Genomic DNA, 15,724 nt, shown 5'->3' with positions numbered 1-15,724 from the left:
TCATTTTCACTCATGCATAGCGACGCCATGATAAAAAGCACGCTGAAACAATGCCTAAAACTGCCTTCGTGAACGAACCAAACAGGTGCACCAACACGTTCACACCAGCAGCTGTCCGCTGTCAAAAGTATCCGACAACGCCGACATTGAGGCAGGGTATCGTGGAGCAGCAACTTTTGCATTATTCTATGCCATTCTTACCATACATCACTCGCGGCTAGCTGATTTTGTTGATAATGCGGACGAACAGCCGCTCTGATTAGTTACCACACTGGCCGAGTACGAACATAAGCATCGGAATCGGAAAAGGCATCATTCTGCAGTCGCACCGAGCAGCTGCATGAAGAAAACCATCAACTACTGAGCGACTGAGCTTCAGATTCGGATCCTCTGCAGCTCAAAAGCAAGCCAGTGGCAAAAGCAGGACCAGGGCAGTCTCACTGCCATCACTATCGAGCAGTGGCGGCGCCCATGCTTGCTGAAGTGCGGCGGTATAGCGGTAGTTTCTGTAGGTGCCAACGCGTGTTTTAAACTTCCTTGAGGCATTTTCAGGCTCTGAAAATGCATCAAAATGTTAAAAATTCGGTTCACTGCATAGCAATAAGTATAAGAGCCTGGAATTGCATCGTAAGTTTCGTTGAAGCGGGACGATCGAAGAAAAGGTGTTCATTGTGGCGACAATATTTATGCATTGACTCCTATGAACTGCTGACGAAAAATTGTGAATTTTTCGTTGTAGCGGAAATTCTGTTGAAGTGGCGTTCGTTGTAGCGGAGTTGCACTGTAGTCTTTTTTGAGACAATCCCAAGAGAGCAGAAATTTCGGTTTGTCTGTCCAATGATTTAGCTACCTGGTGAAATTTTAAGCCTTTGTTCATTGCCCACCTATCTTGATCTTGTGGCTGCGTTCATACTTGTGAAAACTGTCAATCAAAAAGCAAATAGTTGTCTTTAATTTGGCATTGTCTGCAAGCAAAAATCACGCTGCATGCAAAGAACACAAACAGGCATTAAAGCGAGAATTGAACCTGGCCATTCTACATGGCGGTCAGGTATTCTACCACAGAACCACGACCCTGCTCGAATCTGATTAAGAGAGCCTGTAATGGTGTCACATGCCATGCACAGAGTCTCAGCAGATATAACATTGCGTGGCAGTGGTGTACATTGCCACTGGGAATCCCAACAGCGAACTACGCAATGAGTTGGCAGTTGAAAGTTGCCCACACATTACCGCCGTACTTCATCACAACCAACCGCAGCATCAAAAAGCTGTGCCTCTACATAGGTGACATATTACTTACAGACATATTACACAGTGGGTAGATGGAAAGTGAACATGCAGAAGGCACCCTGAGAGAGTCTATGTTGACCAATGTCACACGCACAGATGTTCCATTTTTTACAGTATGGTCGAGAAGTTAGCAGGAAAGTGACGCGTGGCAAGCAAATAAGAAGGCAATGAAAAAGGGGCATAATGATAACGTGTTCCACTCTCACGGCATTCTCCAAGAAATTTTAATTATAGTCTTCCTCGGGACACTTTAACACAGCAATTTTGGTCTGTCTGTCCTGCCACACGATTCCGCCACCGTGCCAAAGTTTAAGCACTTGCTGAATGCCCAGCTATGCTGAACTGGTGGCTGCATTCATACTTGTGAACACACTTGTCAATCAGAGGGCAACTATAACACATATCAGAGGTGCAACACCAATACAAACTGCCATATTTACTCAGGTAATGAACGCACTCGCATAATAAATGCACCCCCAACTTCAGTCATCAAAATTTGGATTTTTATTTTTCCTGCATAATAAACGCACCCCCTACATTCGCCTACTGCAGTCCCGCCAACCCATACCTGGTGTCTCCTTGCCCGTTGGATCTTTTCCGTTTTTTTTATTTTTATGCCGACCCCCCCTTGGCTCCCCCCCTCACCCCGCTGCCGCGCGCCGTATAGTTTTTCTTTTTATCTGTGCACGGCTTGTACCCAGTCTTTTTTTTTTAAATATCTATGCCCCACAGCGAGGTTCATAAACTATGCAAGTGTAGAGACATCGCAGCTGATGAGCACACACCGAGCAAAGGTCACGAAACATCCCACGCCAACCGACGGCCGCTTCCTGCAAATAGTACAAAACTTCAACGTCCAACCACATGCACGCGATATTCAAGTGACGATGACAGGATTTGCTGTCACTATGGCTGTCGCGAAGGGCTATTCGTCACCATCGTGTCGCACGTTTCTGGAAAACCAGAAATAAATCGCTTGTCGCCCCAGAAAAGGTCGTGACTATTTCCGCAGCATGGTACGCGATTCTCGCTTCAGCTGCAGGTGAGGCGGCCGCAGTGTTTTGTCGTTGTTATCAACGATTTGTTTTGATGTTTCGGTGGTAGCTAGCTGCAACGTTGGTTGCTTGCTACAATGTCAAAGCAATCATCACGGTCGTCGTGCAAGGTTGCCACGAAGTTGGCAAAGTGCGTTGTGCCATCGTAGCGCACGCTTTGGGCACACCTCAAGGTAACAGCAGATACCACTATTGCTGTTAAACAATTGCGTGAAAAGATAGCCACGGAACGCTTTTATGGCATGCACGGGCAGCGCAAGAGCAGCTTGCAGAAAATAGTGCCTTCAACCACCGAAGATGGGTGAAGTGCGACAAAGGAGCTGAGCGACCTAACTTTTTTTGCATTGCTGCATTTTTTGCTCCCACCGAAAAAGTTTTTAAAAAATTTGCCACATAATAAATGCACCCCCAACAAAAAAAAAATTGTGTGTTCATTACGCGAGTAAATACAGTATTAGATGGTGTGTTCCTTTTACTAGAATATACATAGATACGTCATTTTAAAGACCCTAGTGTTTCTTACGTGGAACTGAAAATGCGACGCTATGCACAAAAAAGCCCTCTTTCGACAATATGGTGCTACCACCAGGCAGGACGAAAATGGTAAGAAAACAGCATCACAGGTGGCCTAGGATAAGACCAGGATTCATAAAGTATAGTCGGCAGAAGACTATCATTTTTTGACAACATTTGCAGAGAAACACTCAGGTACACGGCAATTTTTTTTTTCTCAACCAAGAGGTTGGATTTTGTTGAATTTTGGGTAATGGGCATAAGGTGAGAGTGAACTATGCATACACCGATACAGCAGCTAGACGCACAGGGCCAATGACTGAAACATTATGGCAACTTTGTAAAACAAGAACTGCAGACAGCACACAAAACACTTGCCTTGCGTATGAGGAATGCGAAGCTCTCCGCAGCAAAGTCGCGTACATACTTCTTCTGTTGTGACCCGAGGAGTGGAACATATAATCTGAAATGCACGTTAGGGGAAGAATGTACGGAATTGCAGCGCAGGCACATAAGACAAAAAAAAAAGGTTAAATTAATAACAGGATTGTTGCATATAAACTGCTAGAAAAGCAAGCAGCCACTAAAGTCAGTGACACATAACAGTTCCTGAAATGTGCGGGTCCTCGTGGTACACTTGAAAAAAACTGTAGATAGCATCCAGTCACTTTGTTAATGCTATACTTAGTTATTTACATCTGCACAAGATTCAAGCAAGTAACTAGATGAATAGCTAATGAAACTTCTAAGGCCACTCTAGGAATGTTTTAGGAACACCACAGCACAGACGAAGCAATTTCACCACACACATCGCTTATTTGACATTACACTGCAAAACGTTCATGGCAGAGCATAGTGCAGCTCACTTTTGTTCAAATTTACTGTTCAGCAGTTCTTTGTGATTAAATTCAGCAAGCTTTTTCAATTGAAATACACTCGTGCCCCATTATAACGATGTTGCACCCAGAAATTCGTTATATGTAATGGTATATTCCTAACACTATATTTATTGCAAGACTATTCTTTATTTACATCATTTTAGCCAATATTTCGTTATATATGGGTTCGTTATATTGAGGTATGAGTGTACACACAACTTTGACAAAACCAGCTGCACCGTTAGTTTATTGAATTCAAAATAAGAAGGTACAAATCATAATGTTGTGCAAGAGCCATAATTTAAGCGGTTTTACGTCCCGAAACCATTATCTGATTATAAGAGACAGCGTAGCGCACGGTCCCGAAAATTTTGACGATCTGGTGTTCTTTAATGCGCACTGAAATCGCACAGAACACAGGCCTCTACCATTTCGCCTCCATCAAAATGTGACCGCCACAGCCGGGATCGAATCCGCGACCTTCGAGTCGGCAGCCGAGCACCCTAACCAGTCGTGCAAGAGTAACACAAGTGCACGAATGCTTCATACGAGACAAAACTCAAGAAGCCTGAAAAGGCCCCACTCAGGCAACCAAAACACGACAGCCGATCACCTCTATGACTAAGGAAATAATCCCCCTATGCACGCAGCAGTGTTCCCAAAAGGCGGGGAGTCACCGGAGGTCCAGAGTCTGGAGTATGCACTCAATGGCATTGTGTGCATCCGCCTTTGAGGAGGAAACGCCACGGATCTCTACATTTGCATCTGACTAGAGACATGTGCAACGATGCACATTACTGAACAAAGCTCCCTCATTTACTGCTATTGCACTGATGAATGAAGTAATATGACAAGGCCAACTAATCTCACTTAAATATGAGGTCGATGTCCTTGACCATGTACCGCCAGAGAAACTTGAAGAGGTAGGAGAGGCAGACGAAGATACGTTCCAGTAGTTCGGGGTCACGGGTGTCGAGGTGGGCGCACACAAGCCGGAACACATCAGGAAAGCTCGGGTAGAAGTCGTACTGAAGGTCTCTGGCCAGAGCGACTGTGATGCTGCAAACAATGAGCCACGGTTGTCCTTTTAGGCTTTACTGCCTTCGACAAAGCTTTCAAATTGCGATGAATCGTTGATTAATGTGTCATCAAGATCGCTGATGAAAGCAACAACTTTTAGAAAATTTCTCGCACTCACTCGAGAACTGCATCCAGAGCCTTGTTATCGAGGTTTCCCAAATGTGTTTTGACGACGTGCAGCAGTGCGTCCTGTTGAGTAAAAAAAAATAATTACAGCAGGAAATCACTAAAACCATAAAACAAAACAAAAGTATTAAATACCACGCACAGTGGACACCGTGCAGTAGGAGATGAACAAAATTTCACAGGTTCTGCCTTTAACCATGGTTTCATGGCAGCCCGCTCAAGTGTAATACAAATTCGCACCAGAGGGCAATAATTTCTAGGCCCATTCACAAAGTGATGGCAGTTCACATATGTAATACTAAAGAAACACACTAGCGCGCTTGACGATGGCGCCTATCTGATGACATCAACAACAATACGAACAGCCACCACTGCCCTGGCTTCATTCTTACCAGATCAAGAAAGCAGTTAATCTAATGACATCAACAGCAACACAAACAGCCACCACTGCCCTGGCTTCATTCTTACCAGATCAAGAAAGCAGGTAATCACTACCGACAAAGCAAAAAACTTACTTTGCGAAGCACAATTTGAGGCAAGGTGTGTATTTCCAAACCAATGTCATGCCTGAGTTTATCTGAAACAGAAAAATCGTATTAATGTGAAAATATCTTTTGCTCAATAGGGCTAAAAAATATCATGGCTTCAAGTGATCTGCTTCATACGTTCGAAGACATTAGAAGACCTCCCGAGACGAAAAATTTTACAGGCAGCAGCAGTTGGCTTTAATGAAGGTCTCCTGTGGTGATTTGTAACCCAAATGAACTGATGCCAACTGCCCGCTTCAACCCATATAGCAAAGCTATTGCGACAGTGCCCACAAGAATGTCTTTTCAGTAATCATGTGCAGTCAAATACATTCTCTGCATTTTAGGGCTAATGCTTTCCAGTTGCTCCACATTGTTTTTGCAAAGTAGTTAGATTTTAATTAATATATTCACAGCCACATGTTGCACACTGATCATTGGAATGTCATAAGATTTTAGGGGATTTTACAGCAGCTAATTTCCAGTGTTATCATTGCAGCTATATCTAAAACCAGTCTCGTCATCTTGTATCAGGCATTCCGGTTTAGTTTTCAAGTACAGGACTGACACAAATAAACTGATTCTGATAAAGAGAGGTGCACAGGCACAGACTTTTTTCAGTCAGCTTTCTTCTGTGCTGAACCCATACCAACTGAAGTTTGATTCTGGCTCCTTCCTGGCACTAATACCGCTTAAGGGTAATAACTTTTAGGGTTTTACGTACAAAAACCACAATACAGTTATCAGGGACGGTGCTGTGGTTGTGGGGGGTCTCCTGAAATTTTGATTGTATGGCGTTCTTAAATGCGCACCTAAACAGGAGTACACGGACCTTTAGCCTGTTGCCTCCGTTGAAACGAGGCAGCCGGGATTCAATCTCGTGACCTTAAATCGCAACCGTGACCTTGAAGTCAGCATCACAACCAATGGACTACCATGGCGGGTCTCGATTTTTCTGTTGTTCCGATTCTGAAATGTTCTCACCAAAGTCCTCGGTGCAGTTCAGTTCGGACCATTTGTTGAGAGCTTCTTCGACGAATGTTTCACTCTCAAACGGCGTCAGTCGCCTGTGAGGGCCCACGCGGTGAATGACATCGATGTTGATGTTCGACAGCCGCTCCGAGAACGACTGGAACTGAAATAGAGGTAGTGGCAACACATCAAAACAACGATGCGGCTGCGATGGATACCGTAGAGGAGGGACATTAGAACCCCCCGGGGATCTTCAACATCCAGTGCACGGGCCTGCAGCATTTCCCCCCGTTTAAATGCGGGGCCGCATTTAGATAAAACACGACATTCGGGACAGCAGATATGTATCATATCACCACTCAACACCGGTGGCAGAGCGTGCTAAATCTTCCAACAAGTCTCGATTCCTTTCTACCACAAGACACGTATCGGGATGTTTCATAAGATCGCACCACCTTTTAAATTCATTCACAGTGCTCGCACCAAGAACGCCGGCTACTACCGCGTCACATTGCTGCGACGCACTTACGAAATGTGCGACTCGCAAATTAGGCGTTCCGCTTTAGTGTACGCGCACGATACAGAACTATTATCACGCACCAGAGACGCGCTGACCAACACAGCAGACGCATTGATCAAAATCCACGCGAGCGCGCGGGTCACGGGATCCGGAAAATGTGCGCAGACTATGCAATCGGGCTTGTGAAGAAAATAACAGTTGATTCACTTACCCTGAACGTATTCTCCGACTTGTGTTTTAGCGGCTTGTTTTTCATCTTGGTCGCTGCGGAGCAAAATAGCGCTACTCGTCTACAATACACGTGTAAGCCACGGTGGTAACAACATAGAAGGCGCCATTTTGCGGTATTTGTATGATGCATACGCGATGGCGTTTTGCTTGATAAAGCGAGCCTGCTGTTTCGTTTTTCACGTCGGAAACCAAGTTGGAAACTTTATGCGCGTTGGATGGTTCGCCGAACTGGTCCTCCCAGACAGTCAATAAACTGAGCGACGGATTCTAGTCCCACAAATTTCGCAAGCTATGCTAATGTGAGCTAGAATATTCTAGATCACTTTGGCCATGCTTTCGCGCAAGGCGCCAAATTAAAATTACGGCAGCCAGACACGGCGTCAAATGATTTTGCACCACCCATTCGTACCTCCACGAAAAGGATCACATAGGCTGCAACAACAAAAGCGCCCAGCTTAACCTGCTATTTTTATTTAAAAATAAAAGATGCCGGACCAACAAGTCTGCGCCACCACTAGGAAAGCATGTCGTAGCTAACGCATGGTACGCACGGGTTGAGGATACTGTAGTTGAAATCAAGAAGAAATGGACATGGGCCGGGCCCGTAACGCGTAACTTACTGAATTATGAACAAGGGAGAAGTTAGGTAGGCCAGTGAGATTAAAAAGTTGCACAAGACCGAGTTAACTGGTGATCATGAGAAAGGCCTTTTCTCTGCAGTGGGCGTAGTCGGGCTGATTATGATATAACGTCTACACCACCACAAATATTTCAAGCCCCGCAATCACAGCTAAGCTCTCACCGTGACTGCGAATGTCAGGTGGCCAGCTGCATTTAGAAGCACGAATTGCAGGGACACTATGCTTCCCTTCCTGCAATTACCATTTCCATAATCCTCGTTGCATGGTTGACGTAGATTTCAGCTCACCTGCGCAGTCTTGGAAGACAACTATGAACAACTTGCAGAGCTTGCTTTCAACTCGGCTCCTCAAATTTGTCTCGCAAAACATCTTCCAGGCCATTTCCACGTGCTTCACCAACACACTACCATCACCGCCGAAATAAACCACGTGCGGTGCTATTCTGCAGTGTCGAATTCGGAAATGCCGTCAAATTGCGGAAATTGAAAATATGGCATTTTCGCTGGCGACCATATGAAGTACCGCAGCAATTTTCTGGACCTATCAGAATTACCAAGATAACAGAATGTTACTATGTCCAGAACACTGTAGAGTTTCCTCATACACTACAGGGAACTCCGGAACTAGTGTTTAAGAGACCCCGGAACACTTTCTCAAGTAACCATGGAACGGATTCAATAAAAGAGCTTATTGCCACGAATTAAACGCCGCAAAAATATTAAGATTTCGTCCAGCGTAGAGTTTCATACAATAATTGTATGAAACTCTATACCGTCCAGTACGAGCGGAGTTGTGATTTGTCACACGCTGCAATCGCATTCTCTTCTCTCGTCCGGACGAAATCGCTGGAAGCTAAGCCAACACCACCTAGACTATTCAATCTAAGTGGTGTTGGCTAAGCAGGGAGGGATGGCATGGGCAAAGAAAATGCGTCACGCGCGCCTCGTGACCTGGAGCACTTTTTTTTTCTTCAAATACGCTGCTCTTTTAAAGAACCACTCACCAGGTTTGACGATTTTGAGCTGACAAGCGCAATGCGTAGATAAGGCGTTCACAATCACGTCAGCGGAAATTTGCGACGCTACGCGCCGCGAAATGGATCAAATTTCAAGATGAACGCTGCTCCCGCTTACTTCTGCGGGCGCGCGGCATGGCCTGCGCGGCAATGCAATGACGTTGGTCCTCTATGTAGGGAACTGTGCTCTGGCGTTGCGAACTGTGGCACGTGACATGGCGAAAATTATTTAACAAGACATACGTAGTTTATGAATTTGTTGCTTAAAGAGAATAATAAATCTCTAGATAAATAATGCAACGCAAGAAGAAAACGTGAGCGTTCTTTATTTAATTTTTTTTTCTCTGTGAATTGCAACGAGATGGTGGTGGTAGTGGCCAGGAGAAAGGCACCTAATTTCTGCAGCCCAGTCGGGAGCACGGCGCAGTGCCTGCAACGAGATGCGGGGCTACTGTGCCAGCGTTTCGCTTGCGTTCGTGTCCCCGCGGTCAGCCCATCGAGCGGGCGACAGCCGTGGAACGCTCCTACGCGTTCGAACACTCATTGCGCTCATCTATTCTACCGCGTCTAAGCTAGCGCTTCCAAACCATTCCTCAGAAACAGGCAGTAGACAAAAAAAAAAAAAAAAGAGCAAAACCGAAACCAGAGCGGGATCCCTGTCAGCGTGTCAGTACACGAACCAGAGAAAGTACACTGGTCCTGACGGCGTGTAGTACGAAAAATCTGAAAGCCAGACCAGCGAAGCGCCGGCCAAACACCACCGAGGAAGGAAGAAAGCTTTCTCGTGCTATACCCGTGCTAGAGTGCACTGGAAGTGTTCACTGTACCCGTGCCAGACACCACCGCCGTCACCTTGTGGCCAGCACCATAAACGTTGTAGCGGCCAAAGTAGCAATGCCATTGGCTCCGTCACTTCCGTTGACATGCCAAACTTGACGTCACACAGACAGCGTCGCCAATAATTCTGAAAAGCGAGGTGAGCTTTTCGAGGCAATCTTTAGAATTCATTTGAAAATAATCAGCGCATCTCTCAAACCTGTAATTTGCCATAAATAATGGAAATGTGCAAAGGAACGTACCCAGCGAATTTCATTAAGATCCATTCACCTATAAAAAATCGCCGGAGTTGGCCTTTAAGGTGATCACGCGTGCACAAGTCGTGGCGATTCTTATAACGGCCGAGCGCGCCAGATTCAAATCGGCCAATGGCTGATAACCTTCTACGAGAAATTTTCGAGTTTTCTCGGTCATTCGTCGAAGGAAATAAATTTTCAGCTCACTTTGATGACTTATAGTGAATTCGAAGACGCGTGCTGCGCTAGATTATTTGGCTTGCAGATCGGCAGTGTTTTCTGATTATCAAAATAGTGTTGCAGGGCCGCTTTAATGGGAGTTGCATGCGTAGTGTTTCAGCCAGCATGGAATTGTGGTTAGTACACACTCATTTAAGCTTTGTTCTTCCCGTAGTTTCCTAAATATACACTAGTGATGTGGCGCTTCAGCGAGCATGGGAATGATGGGTAGTCTAATCTTTGTACTTCTGGCTTCATTGGTGTTCGCGTGGCTTGGAGCTTATTTGTCGCGAAACAAAAATTGGCAAATTTTCAGCGGTTCAGCACTTGCCCACCTTATTCCTTTAGACTTATTTCAAATAGGGTCACAAAGTTCAAAAGGGTTCGTTCATTCCTTCAAAACAAAACCAAGACACTGCAATAAACGCAGCCACAAGCGAGATTCGCTGCCCGAAAGTACGAAGACTAGGCAAATCCGTGTACTATCCATCATTTCAATGGTCGCCGAATGATCCCCGCTTCAGAGTTCCCTCTAGTTGACTTTAGGAAACTCTACGGTTCTTTCCAATCCGCTTTGTCGCAAGACGAAGTTTAGGTAATGTTCAGCAGTTATTTAGGCTAAACAATTCAAGTCTGCTCACAAACAATCAGCTATTTATTCTTTTATCCAAAACAAATACCAAGAGACAACATACCAAGCCATAAGTTTGTGCTAGAGCCCACGCACAAAAATTGGGCAAATCGCAATTAGTCTACTACCTATCATTCCCATGGTGGCTAAATGACCGCAACGCCAAAGTTCCCTCTGGGCGATAGCAGGAAATTGTGAATGCTGTACAGCGACTCTAGGCTATTTCCCGCACTTTCAGAGAAAAGCGGGCGAGGTGATAAAAAAAAGACACCACACAACAATGTATACCGAAATGCATCTTCTTTTATTACACTCTTTTTATTTAGAGATGTTGATGTACAAATAGGGGTGTGTGAGGCATGATCAAAACTGCTCGAGATATAGTCAAGTTCTTCAGAATGTACAAGTTGATACACCATCATTGGCAGCCGCCCCAAGCGCCACCCCCCTCCCAATCCTCCGCTACCTCCCATGAGTCGTACAGAACATGCGACGCAACAAAACCAGGGTCAAGTCAAAAACTATAATGTAGACAGTCGATGAAGAAGCAAGGATGCGTAACAATCGAGCCAATTGCAGCTTTCGAAAGGCCATGCAGATCAACTACAGGCCATTCTCGCACATTGCCAATCTGATGATGTGCTTTTAGCTAAATGGGCATGAGATTTTCAATGAAGTGTGCGTTATGGCGGATGGGGTACCAGGACTGGTGGCCGATGTAGATGATCAGGAAAAAAAAATGTGAAAATTCCATTCTTGGTATGTCTTTAACTAAGTGACAAATACATACTCAAGGTACCAGCAAAAATGTCATAAAAAATACAATGTATATGTAAACATGCACAATGAAACAGACAACAAAAAAAAAGGCAGCAAAAGGTGCTCCCAATCAATACAAGCCAAGCACAATTTCAGTGTACACAAAAGCGAACTTCTCAGAGAAGTGCAACATCGTTAACATGCACTGCTCACTAGAAGAAATTAACACTACCTCAAGGACAAAACGGAATCAATATACTTGGAACCAGTTTTCCTTCGCCCAACACATGGAGTGTGACAATCATTGCTTATTGTATGGCCACCATTCTAGATTACAGCACACAGGTCAACTCTGCTGAACACTACAACAAAACAACACAATTTTGTTTCCTGTCAATATGCGGTAAGAAATGTGTCTTAAAAATTTCGATAGCGCGATGAACAATGAAACACGATCTTTAAGGTACCCGATCAACAAGTCTGCACAACCACTAGGAAAGCATGCCGTCGCCTCACTAACGCATGGTACATGCGGGATACCTAGAAAAGAAGGCCTGCCTACGCAAAGAATTGCACCCGTTAAGAGCCGAGCTCTCCCCCGGACCTTCCCAAGTACGAGCCCTCTCCCCCAATCTATCACACTCGCAAAAAAAAAAAAAAAAAAAAAAGCCACTTGCCTCGCATATCAACACATACACATTGGATGCCGCAGCCAAGCCACAGATGTTCAGTAACAAACAGCGCCCTTTAGAATCGCACACCTTTGATCAGAGCCAAAAAAAGAGAGAACAATGACAACAAATATTGGTATGAATGCCAGATTTTCAAATACAAAATGACACCCGGCCCTGCGATTCCACAGAGACGCTGCCTCAGTTTGTTGCTCTTGTCCTTAACAGTCCTTCGAGCGATCAACAGCATCGAAAAATGAAACGGCGCATACAGTGGAACCAGAGCCACCAGCGATGCAACAGCCCCACCCAACAATGACAAAGAAACGTGACTGGTGTGATGTTACCTCCGTGCTTGAGTATCCCCCTCCTGTCGCAAACCCCCTTCATCCAAGATCAGCAGTGGCAGTGGTGTTTGCCTCTCACCACAGAAAGGTGTCGTGTGGTTGAGAAAGGAGTGTGAAGGGGTGCTCTTTTATGAACACAAGAGGGCTCGCAGAAGGGGGGAGGGGTAGCCAAGAGTGGTAGCCGGAACCGGTGGCGTCCACTACTTTCGCGCGGATGGAATCTGCTGCATGGGTGCATAGCCGCCGGCACTGGCCGCGTACGTCTGCTGCTGCTGGTAGTACTGGTTCCATTGCTGCTGCTGCTGCTGCTGGGTTTGGTAGTACTGATTCCACTGCTGCTGGTACTGCTGGTACTGGGCAGCCTGTCCAGCCTGTCCGTAGGCCACGGCCGGCGCAGGCTGCTGGGGCGCGGCTTGGCCGTACGGCGCCGTGACGGCCTGGCCGTAAGGTGCGGCGGCGGCCGGAGGAACGACGGCTGGCTGCCCGTAGGGCCCAGCGGGTGGCACCTGCTGGCCCCCGTAGGGTGGCTGCGGCTGCGGTTGTGGCTGCGGTTGCGGAGCCGGCGGCTGCCCGTAGCCTGCGCAGGTAACCCCGAAAAGCACTCGCGCTGAAGGGGGCAGAGTCGGGAAGACAGGGGGGGAGGAGAACCAGCGCATTCACCACGGCTGACGTCGGGGCTGTGGCGGCAGGGGCCAGCCTGCGTGTGGCACACACAAACAACACCGCCCACGTGTGGCCGTATCCCAAATGGCAGCAACCAAGCCATTCTCTCTCTACGGACTCAGGTGGCGTGCGAAGAACGTGCGACAAAAGACCGATCCGCACATGGCAGTTGTCCAGCCCATCGCATCAGCAAGTTTCAGTACTACGTACATGGTGTCCATAACGGCAAGAATGGTAAGGCCCAACCCCATGTATCTGTCGCAGCGCATGGCTTTCAGACGCGGTGCCGTGCCCTCTCCCCATGAAGAGAGAGGGCTCAGCACCACGTCAAAAAGACGTGCGCTGACACGCTGCAATAGATGTGTATGGGCGGGCCTTTATGCTTTGTATAAAGCACTTCTGCATTATACCAAGAATGACTCGTTTCATGTGGAATGCCATTACGGACACTGCGTACGGAGTGCTAAAGCTCACCACTGTCACATAAACCGTTTCCGTCAGTAGAATGTGCCTCTTATTAATATGGTTTTCTCGTCGACAACAGGATGTCATAGTCAAAGTCCCCCGTATGGAGCAAGGGGGTTAGTAAGGAAACACTTTCTCCAGACGAAAACCGGTGCTGCGACGGGTCGGACGACCACTGCGGGAAAGTGGTCTCAAGCATGCGTAACACAACACGTGTCACGAGCCTGCCTTTCCTTTCTTCTTATGGAACTCGTATTTAATAATGTTTGCAACGTTCTTGCATGATTCGGATATTTTTGGAATTTTGATACTTTTGCGCAGCAGGAAGAGGGGTTTATATAAGCATTAGACAGCACTCTATATGAATAAGGCTAGCAAACCAACTTGCATTAAAACTTAGCTCGAGTACTTTTGGGAGCCGGGCAGACAGCATGCAACTCGAGCTTAAAACTCACGTTAGCTTAATGCCTCAGCTGTGGTGTTGTACGGCTACAAAAAGAAAGAAGCGAGTCATTTACGGTGTATTCACCCAGTAGAGCTGTGTAGCTATGCCGCAAAAGCCATTGCAGCTTAGTTCAAATGCCTGTGCCATTGGGTTTCTGCTTCAAAAAGAGAAGTTATACAAGGTCATTTCTTTTGAGCAAGTTACGACCTTTCACCACGCAAGCAACTAGCAAACGCATGCACATTACCAACATGCCTCATGCACCCAGAAATCCCAGAAAGAGAGAAGAGTCATATTCGTACCTTGCTGGCCGTACGATTGGTACTGTTGATTGTAGCCGCCGCCGTAGCCACCATAGGACTGGGGGAAAGAAGAAAAAAGAAAGCAGCATTTTCAGCATCTGGCCTGTTGGCAGTGTAAGCCAGTATTTCCAGCACGAAATTCCTAAAAAAACTTTCCGGAGGGGCAACATACAACCCAGAGAGCACAACTGGAGCTCTGGGGCTGCATGTGGAACACGCTGTAGTGCACTTCCATTCTTTGGCATATTTTGGCTTCAACTGACCTGACAAAGGGCAGTAAGTAAAAGCTCAGCAGTGCAAATCTCAAAAGATAGCCCTTTCAAATACCGTATATACTTGCGGAATGATTGCACATCTTCATCCGAAAAGTCGAGCAAAGTTGGGGGTACATTTATCATGCCGGGCAAAAGTTGTGAAAACTTTCTTTCGGAATGCACAGAAAATGCAATAATGCAAGAAAAGAAAGAGTTAAGTAGCTTGACCTTTTGCAATTGACACATGCGTACACTGTTTGAAAAGAGCTTCTTTGTTGCACTTCGCTTATCTTCAGTGGTTGATGGCACTATCTTCTGCAAGCTGTCCCCGCGCCGCCAGGGCACTCCATAAAAACGTTACGTGGCTTTCTTTTACCACAATTGTTCAAACGCCAACGGCTGATCTCCTTTGCCAATTCCGGGGCAACCTCACTCACACGACGACGACATTGATATTGCATCAAGTAACATAGCAGTAAGTTACAACCAAATCATCAAAACAAACCCTAGATAACAAGATCAACAATAAAATACGGCCGCCACCTCGCTGTCCACATGAGAAGAGACTAGAAATAAATGTGCTTTCAGAGTTCATGCTTACCTGTTGCTGAGGTGGCATGGGGCCCTGAGGTGACGCGTGAGGTGGTGGAGGTCCAGGCCGGCCACCGCCCCCATAGCCTCGTGGTGGTGGGGGCCCGCCCCACCCTCCACCTCCCCCCCTCGGGGGTGGTGGTCCGCCCCTCCTCATGTCTCCGCCCCCGCGCATTGGTGGTCCCGGAGGTGGTGGTGGAGGGCCGCCGCGGTTGCCCATAGGAGGCCCACCCGGGGGCCCGCCCCGGAAGCCACCGCCGCCTCCTCGGAAGCCTCCGCCACCGCGATATGGTGGGGGTGGTCCACCATAGCCTACAGAAAGAAAATAAGAACAATGAAGAAATGTCTACAGAAAAAGTGTGGATCCATAAAGGCAACTCCTGGTGGAGAGCTTATACACTCGAACCCGATTATAACATATCCAAAAACTCATTATACAGTCGAGCCCGCTTA

General features: G+C 46.6%; 2 protein-coding genes across 5 annotated transcripts in view; both read right to left on the bottom strand.

The window, feature by feature from the left end:
* Nucleotides 1-7,327, bottom strand: part of LOC119165190 (small subunit processome component 20 homolog) — a 127,143-nt gene extending 119,816 nt beyond the window's left edge. For both annotated transcript variants that reach the window (XM_075871014.1, XM_075871015.1), the window contains exons 1-6: nt 7,176-7,327; nt 6,457-6,607; nt 5,461-5,522; nt 4,938-5,008; nt 4,610-4,798; nt 3,240-3,324 (exon numbers count right to left, since the gene is read on the bottom strand). In XM_075871014.1, coding sequence (XP_075727129.1) covers nt 3,240-3,324; nt 4,610-4,798; nt 4,938-5,008; nt 5,461-5,522; nt 6,457-6,607; nt 7,176-7,325 — 708 coding nt within the window. In that variant the 5' untranslated portion in view covers nt 7,326-7,327. The remainder of the gene's footprint in view (nt 1-3,239; nt 3,325-4,609; nt 4,799-4,937; nt 5,009-5,460; nt 5,523-6,456; nt 6,608-7,175) is intronic.
* Nucleotides 7,328-12,293: 4,966 nt separating this feature from the next.
* Nucleotides 12,294-15,724, bottom strand: part of LOC119164115 (heterogeneous nuclear ribonucleoprotein U-like protein 1) — a 68,085-nt gene continuing 64,654 nt past the window's right edge. For 2 of the 3 annotated variants that reach the window (XM_037416219.2, XM_037416220.2), the window contains exons 16-18: nt 15,282-15,583; nt 14,427-14,484; nt 12,294-13,128 (exon numbers count right to left, since the gene is read on the bottom strand). In XM_037416219.2, coding sequence (XP_037272116.2) covers nt 12,752-13,128; nt 14,427-14,484; nt 15,282-15,583 — 737 coding nt within the window. In that variant the 3' untranslated portion in view covers nt 12,294-12,751. Of the gene's footprint in view, nt 13,249-14,426; nt 14,485-15,281; nt 15,584-15,724 lie in introns of all 3 variants that reach the window. The other variant, XM_037416222.2, reaches the window with a different exon arrangement.

Source organism: Rhipicephalus microplus, chromosome 8 (genome assembly GCF_043290135.1).
Source record: "Rhipicephalus microplus isolate Deutch F79 chromosome 8, USDA_Rmic, whole genome shotgun sequence".
Classification (NCBI taxonomy): Eukaryota; Metazoa; Arthropoda; class Arachnida; order Ixodida; family Ixodidae; genus Rhipicephalus; species Rhipicephalus microplus.
The sequence above is the reverse complement of the archived record's forward strand: the minus strand, read 5'-3'. Positions and strand labels throughout refer to the sequence as shown.